The sequence below is a fragment of the Crocodylus porosus genome, unplaced genomic scaffold, assembly GCF_001723895.1.
Source record: "Crocodylus porosus isolate Cpor-Errol unplaced genomic scaffold, CroPor_comp1, whole genome shotgun sequence".
In the NCBI taxonomy this organism is placed as follows: Eukaryota; Metazoa; Chordata; order Crocodylia; family Crocodylidae; genus Crocodylus; species Crocodylus porosus.
Genome location: NW_017728914.1, coordinates 34,920,480 through 34,935,747, shown reverse-complemented (window position 1 = coordinate 34,935,747; position 15,268 = coordinate 34,920,480). Strand labels below are relative to the sequence as shown.

The window sequence follows — 15,268 nt, the reverse complement described above, 5'->3', positions numbered from 1 at the left end:
GCGGGCGGTCGCTGTGCCCGCCATGCGGCCGGGCCCGGGGCTCGCCGCCCTGCAACGCGCTGCTCTGCAGCCTGCTCGACAAGGGCTGGGCCCGGGCAGCGGGTAAGCACGGCCGGGCCGGGGTCTTTTGTGAGGAGCCAGCTGCGAAGTTGGGGCGGTTGGGGGGTTGTTCGTTGCCACTTCGCAGCTTTCAGCTCTCGGGAGACTCCCAGCTCGACCGCCCTTCTCCTGCCATTGCCTGGCACCCCGGCAAGGACGGCGGGGCGCTGCGGGGTGCCAGGGCGCCCCGCTTGACCACCCCGGGCCCTGCCTCGCAGCCCGGAGCGGCCAGGGGCATCGCTCTCATTAGACCGGACTGTTAAGGGTCGATTGCCCTCCCGCCCCGGCGCCGGGGAGCCTCTTCACCGCCCTCTTGTCTTGGTGATGGTCCAGGGGAAAAAATGCAAGAGGCCACAATTGCGGGTGACAGCTTTTACGAGACTGACTGTACAGCTGCTCCTTCTTTTAGGAGCACTTTTATCCTCGCCTCCAGGACAGCTCGAGACGCCAGAAGTTCAGTCTCGCGTCCCTTTGCTTTTAATGCCGCTCCAGGTATTTTCTTGGCAAGGCTTACCCGCAGCAGAAAGTAATTTACTTCTGTATAAATAACTTCCTTCCTTTGTGGAGGAGGCAGTGTGTTGCCCTCCTGTTACCATCCAAATAGCCTCGTAAAATGCGAGCACGTCGGGGGAAGAGTTACCGGTGCGAGTTTGCTGCTGTGCCGCTAGTTAAGAGGCGTTTGTGCAGGGAAGCGCAGGCCGTATTTGACCCGTTCTCCACCTGTCTGCAAGGCTGTAGGAAGATGGAAAGGGAACCAATGTGAGGGCAAAGCGAAGGCCTCCAGCTGGGCTTCCAACTCGGAGGAAGAGGGTTTTGGAGATGGGAGAAGATGAGGAGTTGGTGGCTCTGCTCCCCGCGCTTCACAAAGGATGTCGAAGAACTGGAGAAGGTGCAGAGACGGGCACGAGGATGACGAGTGGCGTGCAGGCGCTTCCACGTGGCGAGAGGCCTAAAGAGGCTGGGCCTGTTCAGTTTGGAAAAGAGACGTTTGAGGGGGGAGATGAGGGATTGCAAAATGATGAAGTGGTGAAGAGAATGTCACTGGGGGTTTACGATGGACTCCCTTGCATTACAAGAGCAAGGGGGCCGGATCACAACGAAACGAGTAGGTAGCCAGTTGAAAACACAAGGAAGGTTTGTTGCACAGGGGTCATTAGAGGGTGGAGCTCGGTGCCACAGGGTGCGGTGGAAGCTGAGCCTTTACAAAGGGGCTGGATCCATTCTTGGAGGAAGGGGGCATCCGTCGATGATGAGCACGGGAGTGAGGGGCCCAGGCTCTGAATCAAAACTTCCCCAACCTCTGTCCCTTGCTGGAGGTTGCAAGGGACAGAGGAACAGTGGGGGGAAAAATCCCTGGTTGTGCCCTGCTTGTTCTCCCTTTCTGCCCTCGCGTGACAGGAGATGGGGCAAGACGGGTCTATCATCTGACTTACACAGTCCTGGTCTTACAACACAGAACAGAGGAACACCCATGTGCTAATTGTATATACACCCATGGTCACACCTGTTTGGGCCACCTGTGCATCTTGGAAGACTGCAGCCCTGGCAAAGACTCTCCGGTTGTGGGAAGCCACTCCCCAGGAACATCACAGCAGAGGCCAAATGCACCACCCTTTTTCAGGGCTGTCTCCCATGAGAAGTTTGCTTGCTGGAGCAGGCTCAAGATGTTTTTTGATGTGGGAGGTAACATGTTGCCTGAGGGACCGCAGCTCCTAGTGTTAAGATGCAGTGGGGAAAGTTCATCAGTAGGGTTCTGCAGGGCAGTAGCAGGGGCTGGACTCAGCAACTCTCCTGCCCGATGGCCCTGCAACGGCAATATCTGCGAGAGTGGCTGGAGCGCTGTGTGTCCAGGGCAAGACCACAGCAACTGTGCAGCTGCCTTAAGGCTGCGCTCTGTGAACTGGCCCGTCAGTGAGCATTACCATGTGCCCTTATCTTGGAGGGACGATCAAATTAAAAATACAGTTAGGTGTAAAGGGACATACAGGCTAAAAGCAAAAAAAGAGCATCTAGCTATATCTTGGACTTGGAAAGGAAGTAAGACGAGCGTATCCTATTTTCTGCAGGAAGCTCATAGTCATCAGATGTGTGTGCGTCTGTACAGGTAGAAAATAACCTTCTAGTTTTTGTCACCAGGGCTGCTGGCAAACACCAGAACCCAGTTTACTTGCAGTTTATAAGGCCTGAGGGAGAGATGCAACATAGTCTTGTCCCTCCAATCTTTCCTGCCTGGCTTTTTGAGCACAGCCCCTGGCTCATGCTAAAAGCAGAAGTGAGTTTTGGGTGCCTGCACCCTGGTCCCCTACCAGACAGACCCTGCACAGCTTGGTTTGAGGCTGCTCAAGGAAAGCAGTCGTGCAAGCTTTGTTCTACTTGGCTCAAGCAGTCGTGCAAGCAGCTGCAGCTATTATCCTGATGTTGTAATAGTGCCTAGAAGCTCCGGTCAAGGAACAGAGTGCCATTGTGTCAGGCAGGGCACAGATGAATAAAAGAAAGGCTACACGCTCATTTTTAGGCCTGTAAGAAGACACAGCAGGTGGCTAAGCAGACCAAAACGGGTTTGGGCAGGGTGACAGGAATAGGTCAATCCCATTGTCCACATTGGCCTCAGCTGGCTGCCAGCCCAGACTGCAGATCGTGGGCAGAGCTGCATCGATAGCCAAGTCTGGGGCTGCGACGGAGGCTGCAAGCCAGGAACCAGGCACAGGGGCAGAGGGGAGCATGCATGTCTCCAGCCAACCCAGACCCGTTGCATGCCCAGAGCACTGCTGAAGATGATGGGGTGCACTTTTCTGAGCCTCTTCGCAGGCTACTCCGCTCTGCACTTGAGTTACCATCAGGCTTGGAAACCATTTCTAGTACGTTGCCCAATTTCAGCCCCAGGCTTTTCTGCTTTGGCTGCAGAGTGCCTCTTAGTTCCCCTTTCTTAGCAATCTGTCAGGGAGATGTTTAACACGTGCATTTACAACGTAGTGTCTTGGCTCCCTGCTTCCTAGAATTTGAACCTTCAAGTGAACTTCAAAGGCCGCATGCTTGGCTATGCTCATGCAGACGGAAACTGTCTGCTCTTCTGCATTTAGCGACAAATCAAGTTTAAATTGTTAAAAAGCCAGCTGCAAAATAGTGCAACTTTTGGGGCTTTTGCATGGCATACAGATTGAAAGCAGTTGCACTTGCAGTCCTGTGTTATCCTGCTGGGGCGCAGCAGGAAAACTGACCTTTTCCCATGAATGTGATATGCAAACCTCCCATTCAGCACCAGATCTTTGTCACGTACCTGTGACACACTCACATCCCTGCCAGACTTGCGCAGGGGAGTACCATTAATTTTGTGCATGTGTAATGCAAGGCTGGATGGGAGAATTCACTATGGCCCTCATAATAACAGGACGGTGGGCATCTCCCCACAGCTCCAGACCATGTGTCCTTGCAGCTTGGCCAGCTAGAGGCATCTGTGGCTCTGCGGCAGTGTCCAGAAGCCCTGGAAGGTTTGGAGGTGATCTGCAGGAGCAAACCGCAGGAGCGTGGGGTGAGTCAGCTGGTGCCTGGGTTGGGGATGCGGGCATGTGGGTTATTCAGGGGCCTCTGAGTGCACTAAGGGAAACATGGAGCATGAACTGTGGGGCCACTGAGGTGGGGAAGGGGACAGTGTCATTCATGGGAGCATCAGAGCTCCAACAAGGGATCGGGGATGCCATCCCGTCCTTCTCCTTTTGGGCGGTGCTTGGCATCTCAGTGTCTTGCACGGAGCACTTGGATGCCATAACTCTTCCTCCCCAGCCCTCGTGGAGATGCCTGGGGTTCTCCGTGGGAGACGGGTATGTGCAGGATTGTTCCTTTAAATACTTAGGCGTGCAGGTTGAACTGTTAGTAATATGAAGCACTCGAGGATTGAACTGGAGCAGATTCTTAGCAAACCCTGGGATTCAGGTCCAAGAACCTGAAACCTTCTCAGACTTCCACGTGGCAGTTTTTCTCCACCTCCCCAACCTCCAGGATGCTTTGTCTTTGGGGCACTATTTGCAGACATCAGGCCAAGATGTGACCAACCAGGATGAATTATTTAGTACGTGATGACAAGTGCTAATAGCGTGGACCCCTTCCTGGCCTTGGGGAGGTCCTTCTTCAGGGTCAGACAGTACTTGTCAAGGGGTATTTGGCAGGGAACTCATCCCTCTGAACACAGGCACTGTTACAAAAGGCTGGTGTCTCTTAGCACTGGCCATGTTGCTCTTTTTGCCTGCAGTCAACCAAAGGCATTTATTTCCTCTGTGCTGGGATCTCCTGAGCTTGTGCTGGAAGCAGATGGCTCCTCTCTTACTCGTGCCTAAAGGCCAGGTACAACGGGGCAGGTGCTGAGCAAGCTCTCTCAGCATGCAAGGAGCTGCAGGCATGGCTGCTTGTCCTGCTCAGCACCTGGCCAGGAACATCATGGAAGGAGACTTAGTGCAGGTTAGTGGGGCCAGCTTCTGCATATGATCCAGGCTCCTCTGCACCTGGAGCCAAGCTGAATGAGTTTCTTCTTGGATCTTTTTCAGCACCTGGCCTGTGATGGGGGTGAGGGGCAGCACTGCACTTGGGCTAAAATCTGAAGGCCAAATGTGAATGTTTCCCCCACCCTCTTCTCAGCAACTGGGGAGGTCTATCGCTGTCTGTGCCCAAGCCAGGTGCAAGTTTGAGCAGCCTCAAGGCTGCTCTAATTTATGCTGGGCATAGGGCACGAAGGTGGCTTTCCCCTTCCCTCAGTCCGTTCGATCCTACACCGAACATCACTTGGCAGCATGGCTGGCATTGCTGTGACTTCAGGAGAGGCAGTACAGAATTACGCAGCCAGACGGCAGGGCTTTTCAGTTACACCAGCTGGGAGCTGCCAGGACCGAACAAGATTTCAGATGTCTTACGTGAACTCAGCTGGGCTCTGCTCAGATCCCAATCTTGGCAGCGCACGAGAATTGCTCTCTTTTTCCCTCCCTTGGCATCTGCTTTGGAAGGCGTGCCTGGCCACCTTCAGCTGCACCCCTGACTGATGTCTGGCAAAGGCAGAGGATGCCGGAGGCGGCAGGCAGTTTGGATCCAGAGACCAAAGAGGAGCATTTGTTTACCGTGCAGCTGCTTTAACCTTTGCACCCTTTCCTACAGCCCCGACCTAGCCAGTTGCTGGGCTGGGAGCAGGGTTCATTTGTCATCCTGAACTCACGTGCACTCTGCGTTTCCTTGCCCATTCATTGAATTCATCGTGTCCAGAAGCACAGTAACCAGATTCATCAATGAAGCGTTAAGTTGCAGATACAGAACGTCAACACCCCATTACGCTAATCAGTCCATCTGTCAAGTCTCATTAAGCTCAGCCTGCCTAGATCACCCTACTGGTTTAAAAAAAAAAAAAAATAATAAAGCCCTCCAGGAGCTGTCTGGCATCCTGTCAAAGATGATCTTTATTCAAGCAAACTCTTTGCTTAGATGTAACTTGAGTTAGTAAAGGCAGGGTGGGTGCTGGCTGGATGGGTGGGCCAAATAGCTGGGCAGGGGGGGAAGGAGACAACTTCTGGCTGTGGGTGGAGGGCTCCTCTGGGAAGCAGCCCTTTAGCAGGAGGAGTAGAGACTTTGGAAGGCCTTTGCTGCTTTTTCACTTGTCAGTGCTGGTGTCCAAAGGGTTGGACATTGACTCTGACAGCACTGCCGACCAAGGGTTCAGCAGCACATGGATTAGGAGAGTAGTTATCAGCTGCCAGCACTGGTAGGTCGTTATCCTGTAGAGGACCAGCCACTTAACACTATGCCCATTCAGTCAGCGTGGTAAAAGAGTATCCAAATGCCGCATACTGCTCAACAGAAGCATAGACTAGGTGACCTCTTGCCTTTTCTGTCTCTAGGGCTGAGGCCCAATTCATCCAACCTGGAAAATACTCCTCGAGGCAGGTGACCAGTGCTTATGCTGGAAAGGCATTTTCTGGCATTTTAGCAGAAGTGTCTGTCCCCATCACTGGCAGAGGTAGTCTTAACTCAGTTCAGTGAAATTAATGTGTGTGCCCTTGGAGAGACCTTTCTAAAGCTTCTCAGGGGCTGTTTTCAGGCACAGGCAGCTCTTGGTGATGCGTCTGTATGTCCTGGCTCCATTCATGGTGGTCACTCGAGGCTGGGGTGCTGACCAAGGTCATGTTGCATGTTCTGTCCATGCCGCAGGAACTTATATTTCTTGTGCATCCAGGACAGCACCTTTCCATGCCATGAGGACACAAATTCCAGGGTCAGACCATGCCCATGGCTGGCTAAGATCAGCAGGTGACTAACCCTAGTGGGCTGGTAGTACAGCTCACTCCTAGACTTTACTGGGTGCTTTGTAGATCCACAGTGCTTTTTTTCTGGAAGGGGAAGGTGCTCCTGAACAAGGCAGAAGCACTGCTCGAGGTTCAGCGTTGCCTTACCCTGAACACCAGCTTGCACATGGCGTGGAGTGAGGTGGATCATGTCCCTGGGCATCTGTAGAAACCTGATGTCTAAGCAGGCAGGTTCCCTTAGTGGGTAGGATGAGCATTTAAATGCCTTGGACTTAGCATCTCATGGGTTTGTTGTGCTCTGCTCCTGTCCTCTCCTCAGCACTGTAAGGGCAGCTGCCACTGCTGTATCCTTGTGTCATTTCTGTTGGCAGAGGACAGAAGTCCCCATGCACCAAGACATGATTCATTATCACCTTCTGGTCTCAGTACCGTGCAAGGGCCTTTGTGCAATGGTGAGTGAAACAGGGAGGGCAGAGCAGCGGACAACCAGTATTAGGCCCAGTGGCAGAATGAAGCTTGTGGGGAGCAAAACTAACTTGGAGCTTCTTTTCCCTGCCCTGATGGCCATTCACTCTGGCTGGATTTTGGCTTTATTTGGCTTCTAAAATAGGTAATTTTGGATGGATGAGGACATGGCCTCTCCCAGAGGCGAGCTGGCATTCTGGGCTTGCTGGCTCTGCCTCACCTGAGCTGAAAGTCAAATCCACCCCCTTATAGTTTTCCTGTTGTAGATGACCAACGCCCTCTCTTTGCAGATCACCACAAAGGATGATTCCCATGCTTCGGCGGCTATCTTGGCATCACCAAAGGAGGATACCCAAGGCTTGAAAGTCTCCAGCTCAGGGAAGGAAGCGCCTGGCTCTTTGTTCAGGTTGTCTCGTGGCGGAGAAGACATAAAGGACGGGGTGAGTGGTGGAGCAAAGAGAGACCTGGAGGTGTGCATGTTGGTGAGCACAGAAGAGTGTGGTCACAAGCTCCCTCTGTGTCACCCACTTGGGGGTTGGGAAGAGAAGGGAGGGGAGGCTGGTGTCAGCAGAGGTCACAGATAGCAAGGGAACTGAGCTGAAGAATAACAAAACGGCCTATAAAAAGCATTTCGGGAGCAGAGAGAGGCCTCGTTGTGCAAACCCCTCTTTCCCCTTGCTGCTTGGCACTGCTTCAGATGCCCTTTGGTTTGGAGATGCAAGACGATGGCAGATTATATGGTCAAAGCCACCCAGATCGTGGGTGGAAATGGGAGTGAAAGGTCCCCATGTTTTAATCACAGCATGAGCCATCCTCCCAGGGAATAGCAGATGCATGGTTTGGGTAATACGTTGTCCTCTGTTGCAAGTCTTGGGGGATTCCTAGTGTGCCTTGGAGAGGTTGTTGGTTGGCTGCAAAATGGGGTTCAACTCTTCTGCTCTAGGAAGTGGAGCAAGAGGCAGAGGGTGAGAAGAGGGAACACGGGCAGGTGGAGCCTCTGCTTCCCCACCTGGCTGCCTGGGGGCTGGAGGCAATGCCTGACATGAAGCCTTCATCATCAAGGCAGGAGCGGTGCCCAGTAGGTAAGTGGTAGGATTAGCACTCCTGTCCTAGCCGGGAGACCAACACAGCTTTGCAAGAACTGGGGTGGAAGCCCGTGGTCCGTGCTATGCTGGAAGCCAGACGGGGTGATCACAGTGGTCCCTGTTGGCCACAAACCCCATGAAAGCCGCAGCATGTTTCTTTGAGTGCGTTTCTCTTCTCTCTGCTCTTTGACCACTAGAAGCCATGGAGGAAGCATCTGCAAAATCCAGCTGCCCTTGTCAGCCAGCTCTTGGGGACCTGCTGAGCCTGTCTGATCTGGAGTGCTCCCTCTGCTTACGGTCAGCTCCTGGTTGCTGTCATCACAGGGGCTCTTGGGAGGATGGATCAAACCTACTAGGGATGAACTTGGCTTGTCCCGATCTTTCATTCACACCCTGGGGCTTTGCGTGGTGCTGGTGGAAAAAAGCCACTTTCGGTCTATGGTGGTGACCCGGGCAGGTCCAGAGGATGTCCTCTCCGGCCAGGCACAAGGGGCAGGGCCCTCCTGAGGCCATGGTGAGACTGACACTTCAGGACTCTGGCAGGGCCTGCACTGGGGGCCAGTTTGCCAGGGCTTAAACGCCCTCCGCTAGAGCCCAGGTGGCCAACTGGGGGGTTTATACTTTTCATTATGTCGTCAGTCAACATAGTGGTTCAGACAGGATTTGTCACTAAATGCAGAAGAGCAGACAGTTTGAGTTTAAAGCTGTTCAAAAGCCAGTTGCAAAGTAGTGCAATAATTAACAATACCAGTAAATAAAGCTAAGGAGAGCCGCCGGGCAAAATGTCACTCAGACTGAGGAAATGTGGCCTATAAGAAGATCTGGTGCTAGACAGCCTTTAAACAAGGCTTTCCAGTGACCGGGGAAGGTCCCTTCATTTCCTTAGAACAATAGTGCTCAACCTTTTTAGGGTCAAGGCACCCCTCATTAGGCTTAAGGCACCCCCTTGACAATGCCAGCTCTTAATTTTCACTCCATTTCTGTCTGCTGAAAGATAATAGAGCAATTTCATGTATTGCAAAGAGCTCAGCAAGGCCACGGCAGGGCAGAAAGCTTTTAACACCATGGATTCCTATTTGAAATCTCTGCATTTGTCTTGTGAATCCTGAGTGCAGTCCTGTGACTTCTGTGTGCACACATCTTGTGAATCCCGTGTTGCATGCCACCCCATGATAGCCCTGAAGGGATCTCAAGGCACCCTGGCTGCAAATCGCTGCCTTAAAAAACAGCTGCACAGAGAGACGAGGCAGTGTCTGACCCCTAAATGGAACAGACCCTAACCCTAACCGTAGCCGTCTCCTGGCCTGATTCCTTCTTGTGCCGGTCAATCTACAGGCTGTTCTTGGAGCCAGTGACCACGCCGTGTGGCCACACCTTCTGCAAGGAGTGCTTGGAGCGGTGTCTGGACCACAGGCCCAGCTGCCCACTCTGCAAGCAGAGCCTGAGTGAGGTAAGAGCAAGCCTCAGGCACATCCAGGGGTGGGTGCAGAAGGCGGGTGGTCTCGGGGATGCAACACTGGACCCCTGGACTGTGGGTCTGGTCTAGTCTGGCAAATCCCATTTGCTATCACCTCCTGAGAGCCCTTGGAGAATATAACACCTGAGTATACTGCAGGCCCCACTGCTCAGCAAGGAGAGGCCTTTGTCTGCGGGGAGGGAGGTCTCAGGGTTGGTACCTGTCGATCTGACATGGCCCCAAGAGCGACCGGGCATGTTCCCAGCACCTGGAGGACCCTTGGCTTTCCCCTTGCATTCCTCTCTTGCTCCATTTCTGTGTTTCATTCCTCCCAGTACCTGAAGGTTGGGAAGTACAACCCGACCGTGCTGCTGGAGGAGATCATATCGACCACCTTCCCCTCACAGCTGGCGGAGAGGAAGCGGATGCACCAAGCCGAGATGGCCGAGCTCTCCAAGTAAGCAGAGAACATCTCCCAGTTGTGTGTGGGTGTGCGCGTGTGTGTGTACAGCCAGGAGGATGGGGGTGCTGCAGTCTTTTCAGAGGGGCACAGAGAATCGCTGAAAACCATGGGTCTGTCCCCGCCGGATCCTCCCTATCACATCAGCAGGGGCTGCTTCCCCAGACCTGTGATAATTTGAAGGGATCATTTAATATACTGCTGGGCCAATATAGTTTCTTTGGCCTGTTAACACATTAACAGCATTGGGTATTTAACCGGTCAAATGAAGTTCAGTTAACTGACAGGTCAAAAATTTCCAATAGCTCCAAATAATGCACAGAAAAAATAATTTTCCATTACGAAATGTGTCAAAGAATCATTAAAAAATCATCTTGCTCAACAAAACTGCAAAAAAATGTATTTTTTTTGTAAAACTGCTAGAGTCTTTGACCAGTCAAAAAATCCGCAGTCAGTTGACCGGTTGGTTGACCGTATTGACCAGCTTGCCAACCCTAGACATTACAGAGGTGGTTTGGGAGCGTGGCAAGGACTCAAGCTGACTCCAAGAGCCAGATGTGGGGAGACTCTGTCCCCTTTTTCCCTAAGCTTCATGTCCCCATGGAGGGGATAGCCACTGGGTGTCTTCCAAGGGGTTCCTGATGGCTCCTGTCCCTTTGTCTCCTCTGCAGCCTGACCAAGAACGTCCCCATCTTTGTGTGCACAATGGCCTTCCCGGGTGTCCCGTGCCCCCTGCATATCTTCGAGCCCCGCTACCGCCTCATGATCCGGAGATGCCAGGAGACTGGCACGAAGATGTTTGGGATGTGCATACACGAGCCTGGGAAGAGGTGGGCCATGGGGCTGGAGGCTGGTGACGGTTGTGTTTGTCTCTGTGTGTCTCATCCTTCTGCCCTTCACCGTTGCAGACCAGCTATGCCCTCTTTTGCTCTAGGCTAATCCCAGTGGCTTTGTCGTCTCTGTCAGTCTGCTACGTGGTGGTGCCTCTGAAGGGCCACTAGCAATGGTGCAAGCCATATAGTTCAGTGCTTATGGTGCTAACATAGGAATCATAGACAGTGAGGGTTGAAGGGACCTCAGGAGGTCACATCCAGTCCAACCCCCTGCTCCAGGGAGGACCAGCCCCAACTACATCATCCCAGCCAAGGCTTTGTTGAGCTGGGCCTTAAAAACCTCCAAGGATGGAGACTGCACCACCTGTCTGGGTAACCTGCTCCAGTACTTCACCACCTTCCGAGGGAGAAAGTTTTTCCTAATATCCAACCTAAATACATGGTGTACATGCAGTTGTGGGGAGGGGGCTTATATCCCACTTGCATTCAGATGCATCTGGCATTACAGATCTCCGCCCTTGGGTCTTCCACCCAGCTGGTTCCTCAGACCTTTGTCCACGGGGAAAAGAAAGCAGCTTTCATGTTGTCCTAGCACCTAAGCTCATTCCTTTCTATGCTTTCCTTCTGCTCCAGGTTCGCCGACTATGGCTGCATGCTAGAGATCCAGCGGGTTGAATTTTTGGCTGATGGGCGATCCCTTGTGAGCACCGTAGGGCAGCGGCGCTTCCGGGTGCTGAGACGTGGACACCGGGATGGCTACAACACTGCCGATATTGAGTACCTGGAGGATGAGAAGGTGGGAGCTGCACATTGAGCTGTATGCAAGGGGCAATAGTCACCATTCAGAGCAGGGACTTCCACGCTTTGTGGGCATGTTTCTAGGGGGTCCCTCCAGCCATCCACCTCCAGAGTGCCCATCGCTGCTAGATCAGCTCTTCTTTCCTGTTTGCAAGAGGCTGGTGTTTCCAGGGGTGGGCTTCAGGGGTTCTGCCTCCTCGTGCCGTGTGATCAAATGGCTATAACCCATCTCCATCACTGAGGCAGCTCACATTGGCTCACAGCTCAGCTCCTCACCGTGTTGCAGGCTGAGCTGGTCTGAGTGCGGTGGGACCTTTCATGGAGTCACTGAATGGGATGCCTGTGGTTCAGAGGGTGGAAGTAGCTACCTGCCTCTTATTGTGACCCCTGTTCCCACGTGCTGTCTCCCTCCCATCCCTTCAGGTGAAAGGGGAAGAGCTGGTGGAGCTGCAGCATCTGCAGGAAGCCACTTACCAGCTGGCGCAGAGGTTTTGCGAGCAGGCGGATGCTGCCTTCAGGCAGACTGTGGTGCAGCGTGGAGCCCTGCCCGAGAAGGGAGAGGATGCCCAGGTAACCAGGGTGGCTCTTGCGGGGTACAGGAGGGAATGCCCCTTAGCAAGATGAATTGCATGGAAGCAAAGGTCATGAAGGATTTTTCTCAGATCATCCAGCCTGAGCTTATGCATTTCATCCAGAGAGTCCCAGTGGGAGCCCAATGGCCTGTGGTTGAAGATGACATAAATCTAGGGGGACCTCCAGTCGTGCTTTAAAGGCTCCAGGTGATGGAGAACTTAATCCTTCCTTTAGAAACCACTGCTGGGGTTTAACTACCCTTGGTGTTAGTGAACCATGCAACTTATTTTGAAGGTTGCTGGCTTCTGCTTACAGCCATTGGTCCCCCCTGTGGCTCTGTCTCCTTGCTAAGATAGTTAGATCCCCAACTTCTGGCTGAGTCAGTGAGTTAGGCACCAAAACCTCTTTGAGGATCCTAACTCAGGAGCCTCGTTGATACACGGATGCTCTTTCCAGAGCCGGGAGGAAGTATCATGGGGTTTGTGCCACGCGCCAGGAACATGGCCCTCGAGCAGATTATTTTGAGTACGAAAATGCCACTTCAATATGGTCACTTTCCTGGCAATAAGTGCACCCCAGGGTTGTTGTGCAAAGTGGCTGGGACCTGAATTCCTCTGCCCAGCGGTCATGATCCTTACTGAGGAAACTAAGGCATCAAATGAGCACCCTGGCTAGAGGTGGCAATGCTGATGTGATTCTGCCCAGCACTTCTGCATGCTCCCTGCAAGGCCTCTCAACCAGGTCACAGGCGCTGTTGCCTGGACTCTTGTTCAAGCCACTGTTGTACCATAGTTTTTCCCCCCCTCTTTCTCTTCCCCCACTCCAGGCCTCTGCAGATGGACCAGCTTGGTGTTGGTGGCTTATTTCTATCTTGCCCTTTGACCCATCCTACCAACTCAGGCTCTTCTCCACCACCTCCTTGAAGGCCCGTCTCATGCCACTGAAGGAAATCCTCACTGCCCTCCTGGAAAGCCGTGATTTTGGTCGCCGGCACTCAGGCCTCAACCCAGGAGGAGGAGTATAGACCACAAGGCACTGCCTGGGACTTTTCCAGCTCACCCCTTTCATTTCTGCATTTCTTCTCTGGGGCTTTATTCTTTGATTGTATCATGAGCTCAGCAGTGAGCTGCGCAGGGGTCTCTCCAGCCATCCCAAGCTGGAAGGTGTGTGCAATGGTTGTTAGAGTCTTGCATCTATGAGTGATGCTATAGGACGCTTTCATCAGCTGCTTAGGTGAGTTAGGAAGGCATAGGTAGAGCCTGAAGGTGGGGAAATGGACTCACACCTAGGTGTTGAAAAGCACAAGCCAAAAGCTGCTTTGGCATCCTGGAGAAATCAGTCTTATGGGCAAACAGTGCTGGAAAGACATGGGAGCAGAAGCTTCCAGCCAGTTCAAAATCCCAACGGAAGTGGAGAAGTGAGTGAAGCTGCAAAGAGAGAAGTTTCTGAACTGGCTATTTTAAAATACCGACTTCTCAGCACTGACGTGATGCTGCAGAGATAGGAGGCCTTAGCAGTCTGGAGTCTGGCTATGCAGGCTTGTTGCATGAAGGCTGCTATGAAATGATACAGGTGGAAGGCTTTGCTGGGACAAGCCGTGTGGGATTTGGAGTCTGGAGCCAATCCCTAAAGTTTAGGTACAGAGGCATCAAACTCGCAGAGGGTTTTGGCTTGAAAATTGATTATGTAGGATTTCTGCTCCAAAATAGTGAAAAATCTCATGAGATTACCACCTCCCATAAGCTTTTTCTGCCACCTGGTGTTGTATTTGGCAGCCACCTGCACTAAAGTCCAACTTTTCAAAGCTGGAATTGAAACGCATTGGGCTGGGCTCAGGTCACGAGCTTGGACGATAAAAGTGCCTGGAAATCAGAGGGGAGTTGGAGGATCTGGAGCTGGACCCGTGATCCTAATGTGCGACCTCCTTTGTTGGGCATCCTCTTGTTTTTGAATTCAGTGGGGAACACAGAAGGCATGAAGCTTGCTGTGTCTTTTGTAGCGTAGGTTTGGTGGAGTTGGTGGCATTGCCTCCCAACTTGGATCCTCGTTCAGTGGGTTTGGGTTTAATTCGAGTTCTTATTCAAGTGCTGTGGAACCAGACCAGGTTCTGCCACATAGTGCCTTGCTCGGGTGAAAATTTTGGGAGTGGAGATGCGCAGTTCCTCTGAAGCTAACGATGGAGCAGGAGAAGGATGCGTCTCGGCTCTGCTTCCCTTTAGCCTCCGACACTTCTTTGAGAGTCCTTGCCCCCTCTTGCTTTGCTCCTAGGCCCTGTGTGATCCCCACAGGAGGTCCTGCCAGGAGGGTTTGGAGTGAGGGGTTGTGCCTGTCCATCCTAGGCAGGAGACCCCGGGGTGTGGATGGGACTCAGACATCCCAAATGTCTCAGTGCAGAGAGGCCTCTCTGTGCATTATTGAAAGTGTTTGGCTGCTCCAGGGAAGGGGAATCAGCGAGGAGTGTGGGAGCAGATGGCTCAATGCACAGGTTTCTCTTTGTTGAATTTTGGGAAGTGCCTTTATTTGCTCAGTGGGGAGTGTGAGCTGCTCACCAAGCTAATCCAAAGCCCCATGGGGGCTGGGGTTGTTTGCCACCAGGTGCCTTCCCTGGGTTTGCCAGGCAAGGGCATTTGCCTTGCTGTACTTTGTTCCCCTTTCCCCCAGGGCATTTGCAGTCCTGTCTCCCAGGCCATGAGCCTGAGATGCAGTGGTGGTGGGGGGTCTCCAGAAGCAGCTGCAGTGATCTGGGTGAGACCTGTGGACGTTGGCCACCTGAGCTGCTGCTCCTCTCCTCTGCTTCAGGTGGAGGTTGACCCACGCTTACAGGGAAGCCCTTGGGGTTTTTACTGCTTATCTTCTCTGGAGTCAAACTTTCCCTCGTATCAATGAAATAAAAAGCTGTGTGCGTGTATGTGTGGTGCACTTTGAACCTGCAGTGGGCTTGGCTCAGTTCCTGTGGCATAGTGGAAGCAAACCTGAGTCTGTGGGACCCTTTGCAGATGCATGGGAGGTCCTGGGGGAGTCTTTGGACGAGCCTTTGGTCCTCCTGGTCTCCCTACAGTGCTGCCCTGTCCCCGCTAGAGGTCACTCGGGGGCTGAGCATGGCGGGAATAAGCCATGCAGACGGAAGAGTACTGATGCCAGGATCTGCTGTATTGCATGCCTGCTTTCCTCCTTATCCCCATGTGCATCACATCTCTCCGAGCCCAGCCCCAATGCAAGTC

General features: G+C 52.9%; 1 protein-coding gene across 1 annotated transcript; it reads left to right on the top strand.

The window, feature by feature from the left end:
* The first annotated feature begins 6 nt into the window (after positions 1 to 6).
* LOC109310192 (LON peptidase N-terminal domain and RING finger protein 1-like) lies at positions 7 to 14,955 on the top strand. The gene is made up of 11 exons (XM_019535264.1): positions 7 to 102; positions 3,510 to 3,628; positions 7,133 to 7,282; positions 7,786 to 7,924; positions 8,125 to 8,224; positions 9,263 to 9,377; positions 9,719 to 9,840; positions 10,515 to 10,673; positions 11,310 to 11,472; positions 11,898 to 12,044; positions 12,874 to 14,955. Exons 4-11 carry the CDS (start codon positions 7,876 to 7,878, stop codon positions 13,069 to 13,071), a joined length of 1,053 nt encoding a protein of 350 aa, XP_019390809.1. The 5' UTR covers positions 7 to 102; positions 3,510 to 3,628; positions 7,133 to 7,282; positions 7,786 to 7,875; the 3' UTR covers positions 13,072 to 14,955.
* The last annotated feature ends 313 nt before the right edge of the window (positions 14,956 to 15,268 follow it).

Excerpts from the sequence above, each read along its gene's own strand:
- LOC109310192 (XM_019535264.1), top strand. The coding sequence starts at position 7,876 with ATGCCTGACATGAAGCCTTCATCATCAAGGCAGGAGCGGTGCCCAGTA. Across the intron at positions 7,925-8,124 it reads GCAGGAGCGGTGCCCAGTAG|AAGCCATGGAGGAAGCATCT; the intron begins GTAAGTGGTAGG and ends TTTGACCACTAG. Across the intron at positions 10,674-11,309 it reads ATACACGAGCCTGGGAAGAG|GTTCGCCGACTATGGCTGCA; the intron begins GTGGGCCATGGG and ends CTTCTGCTCCAG.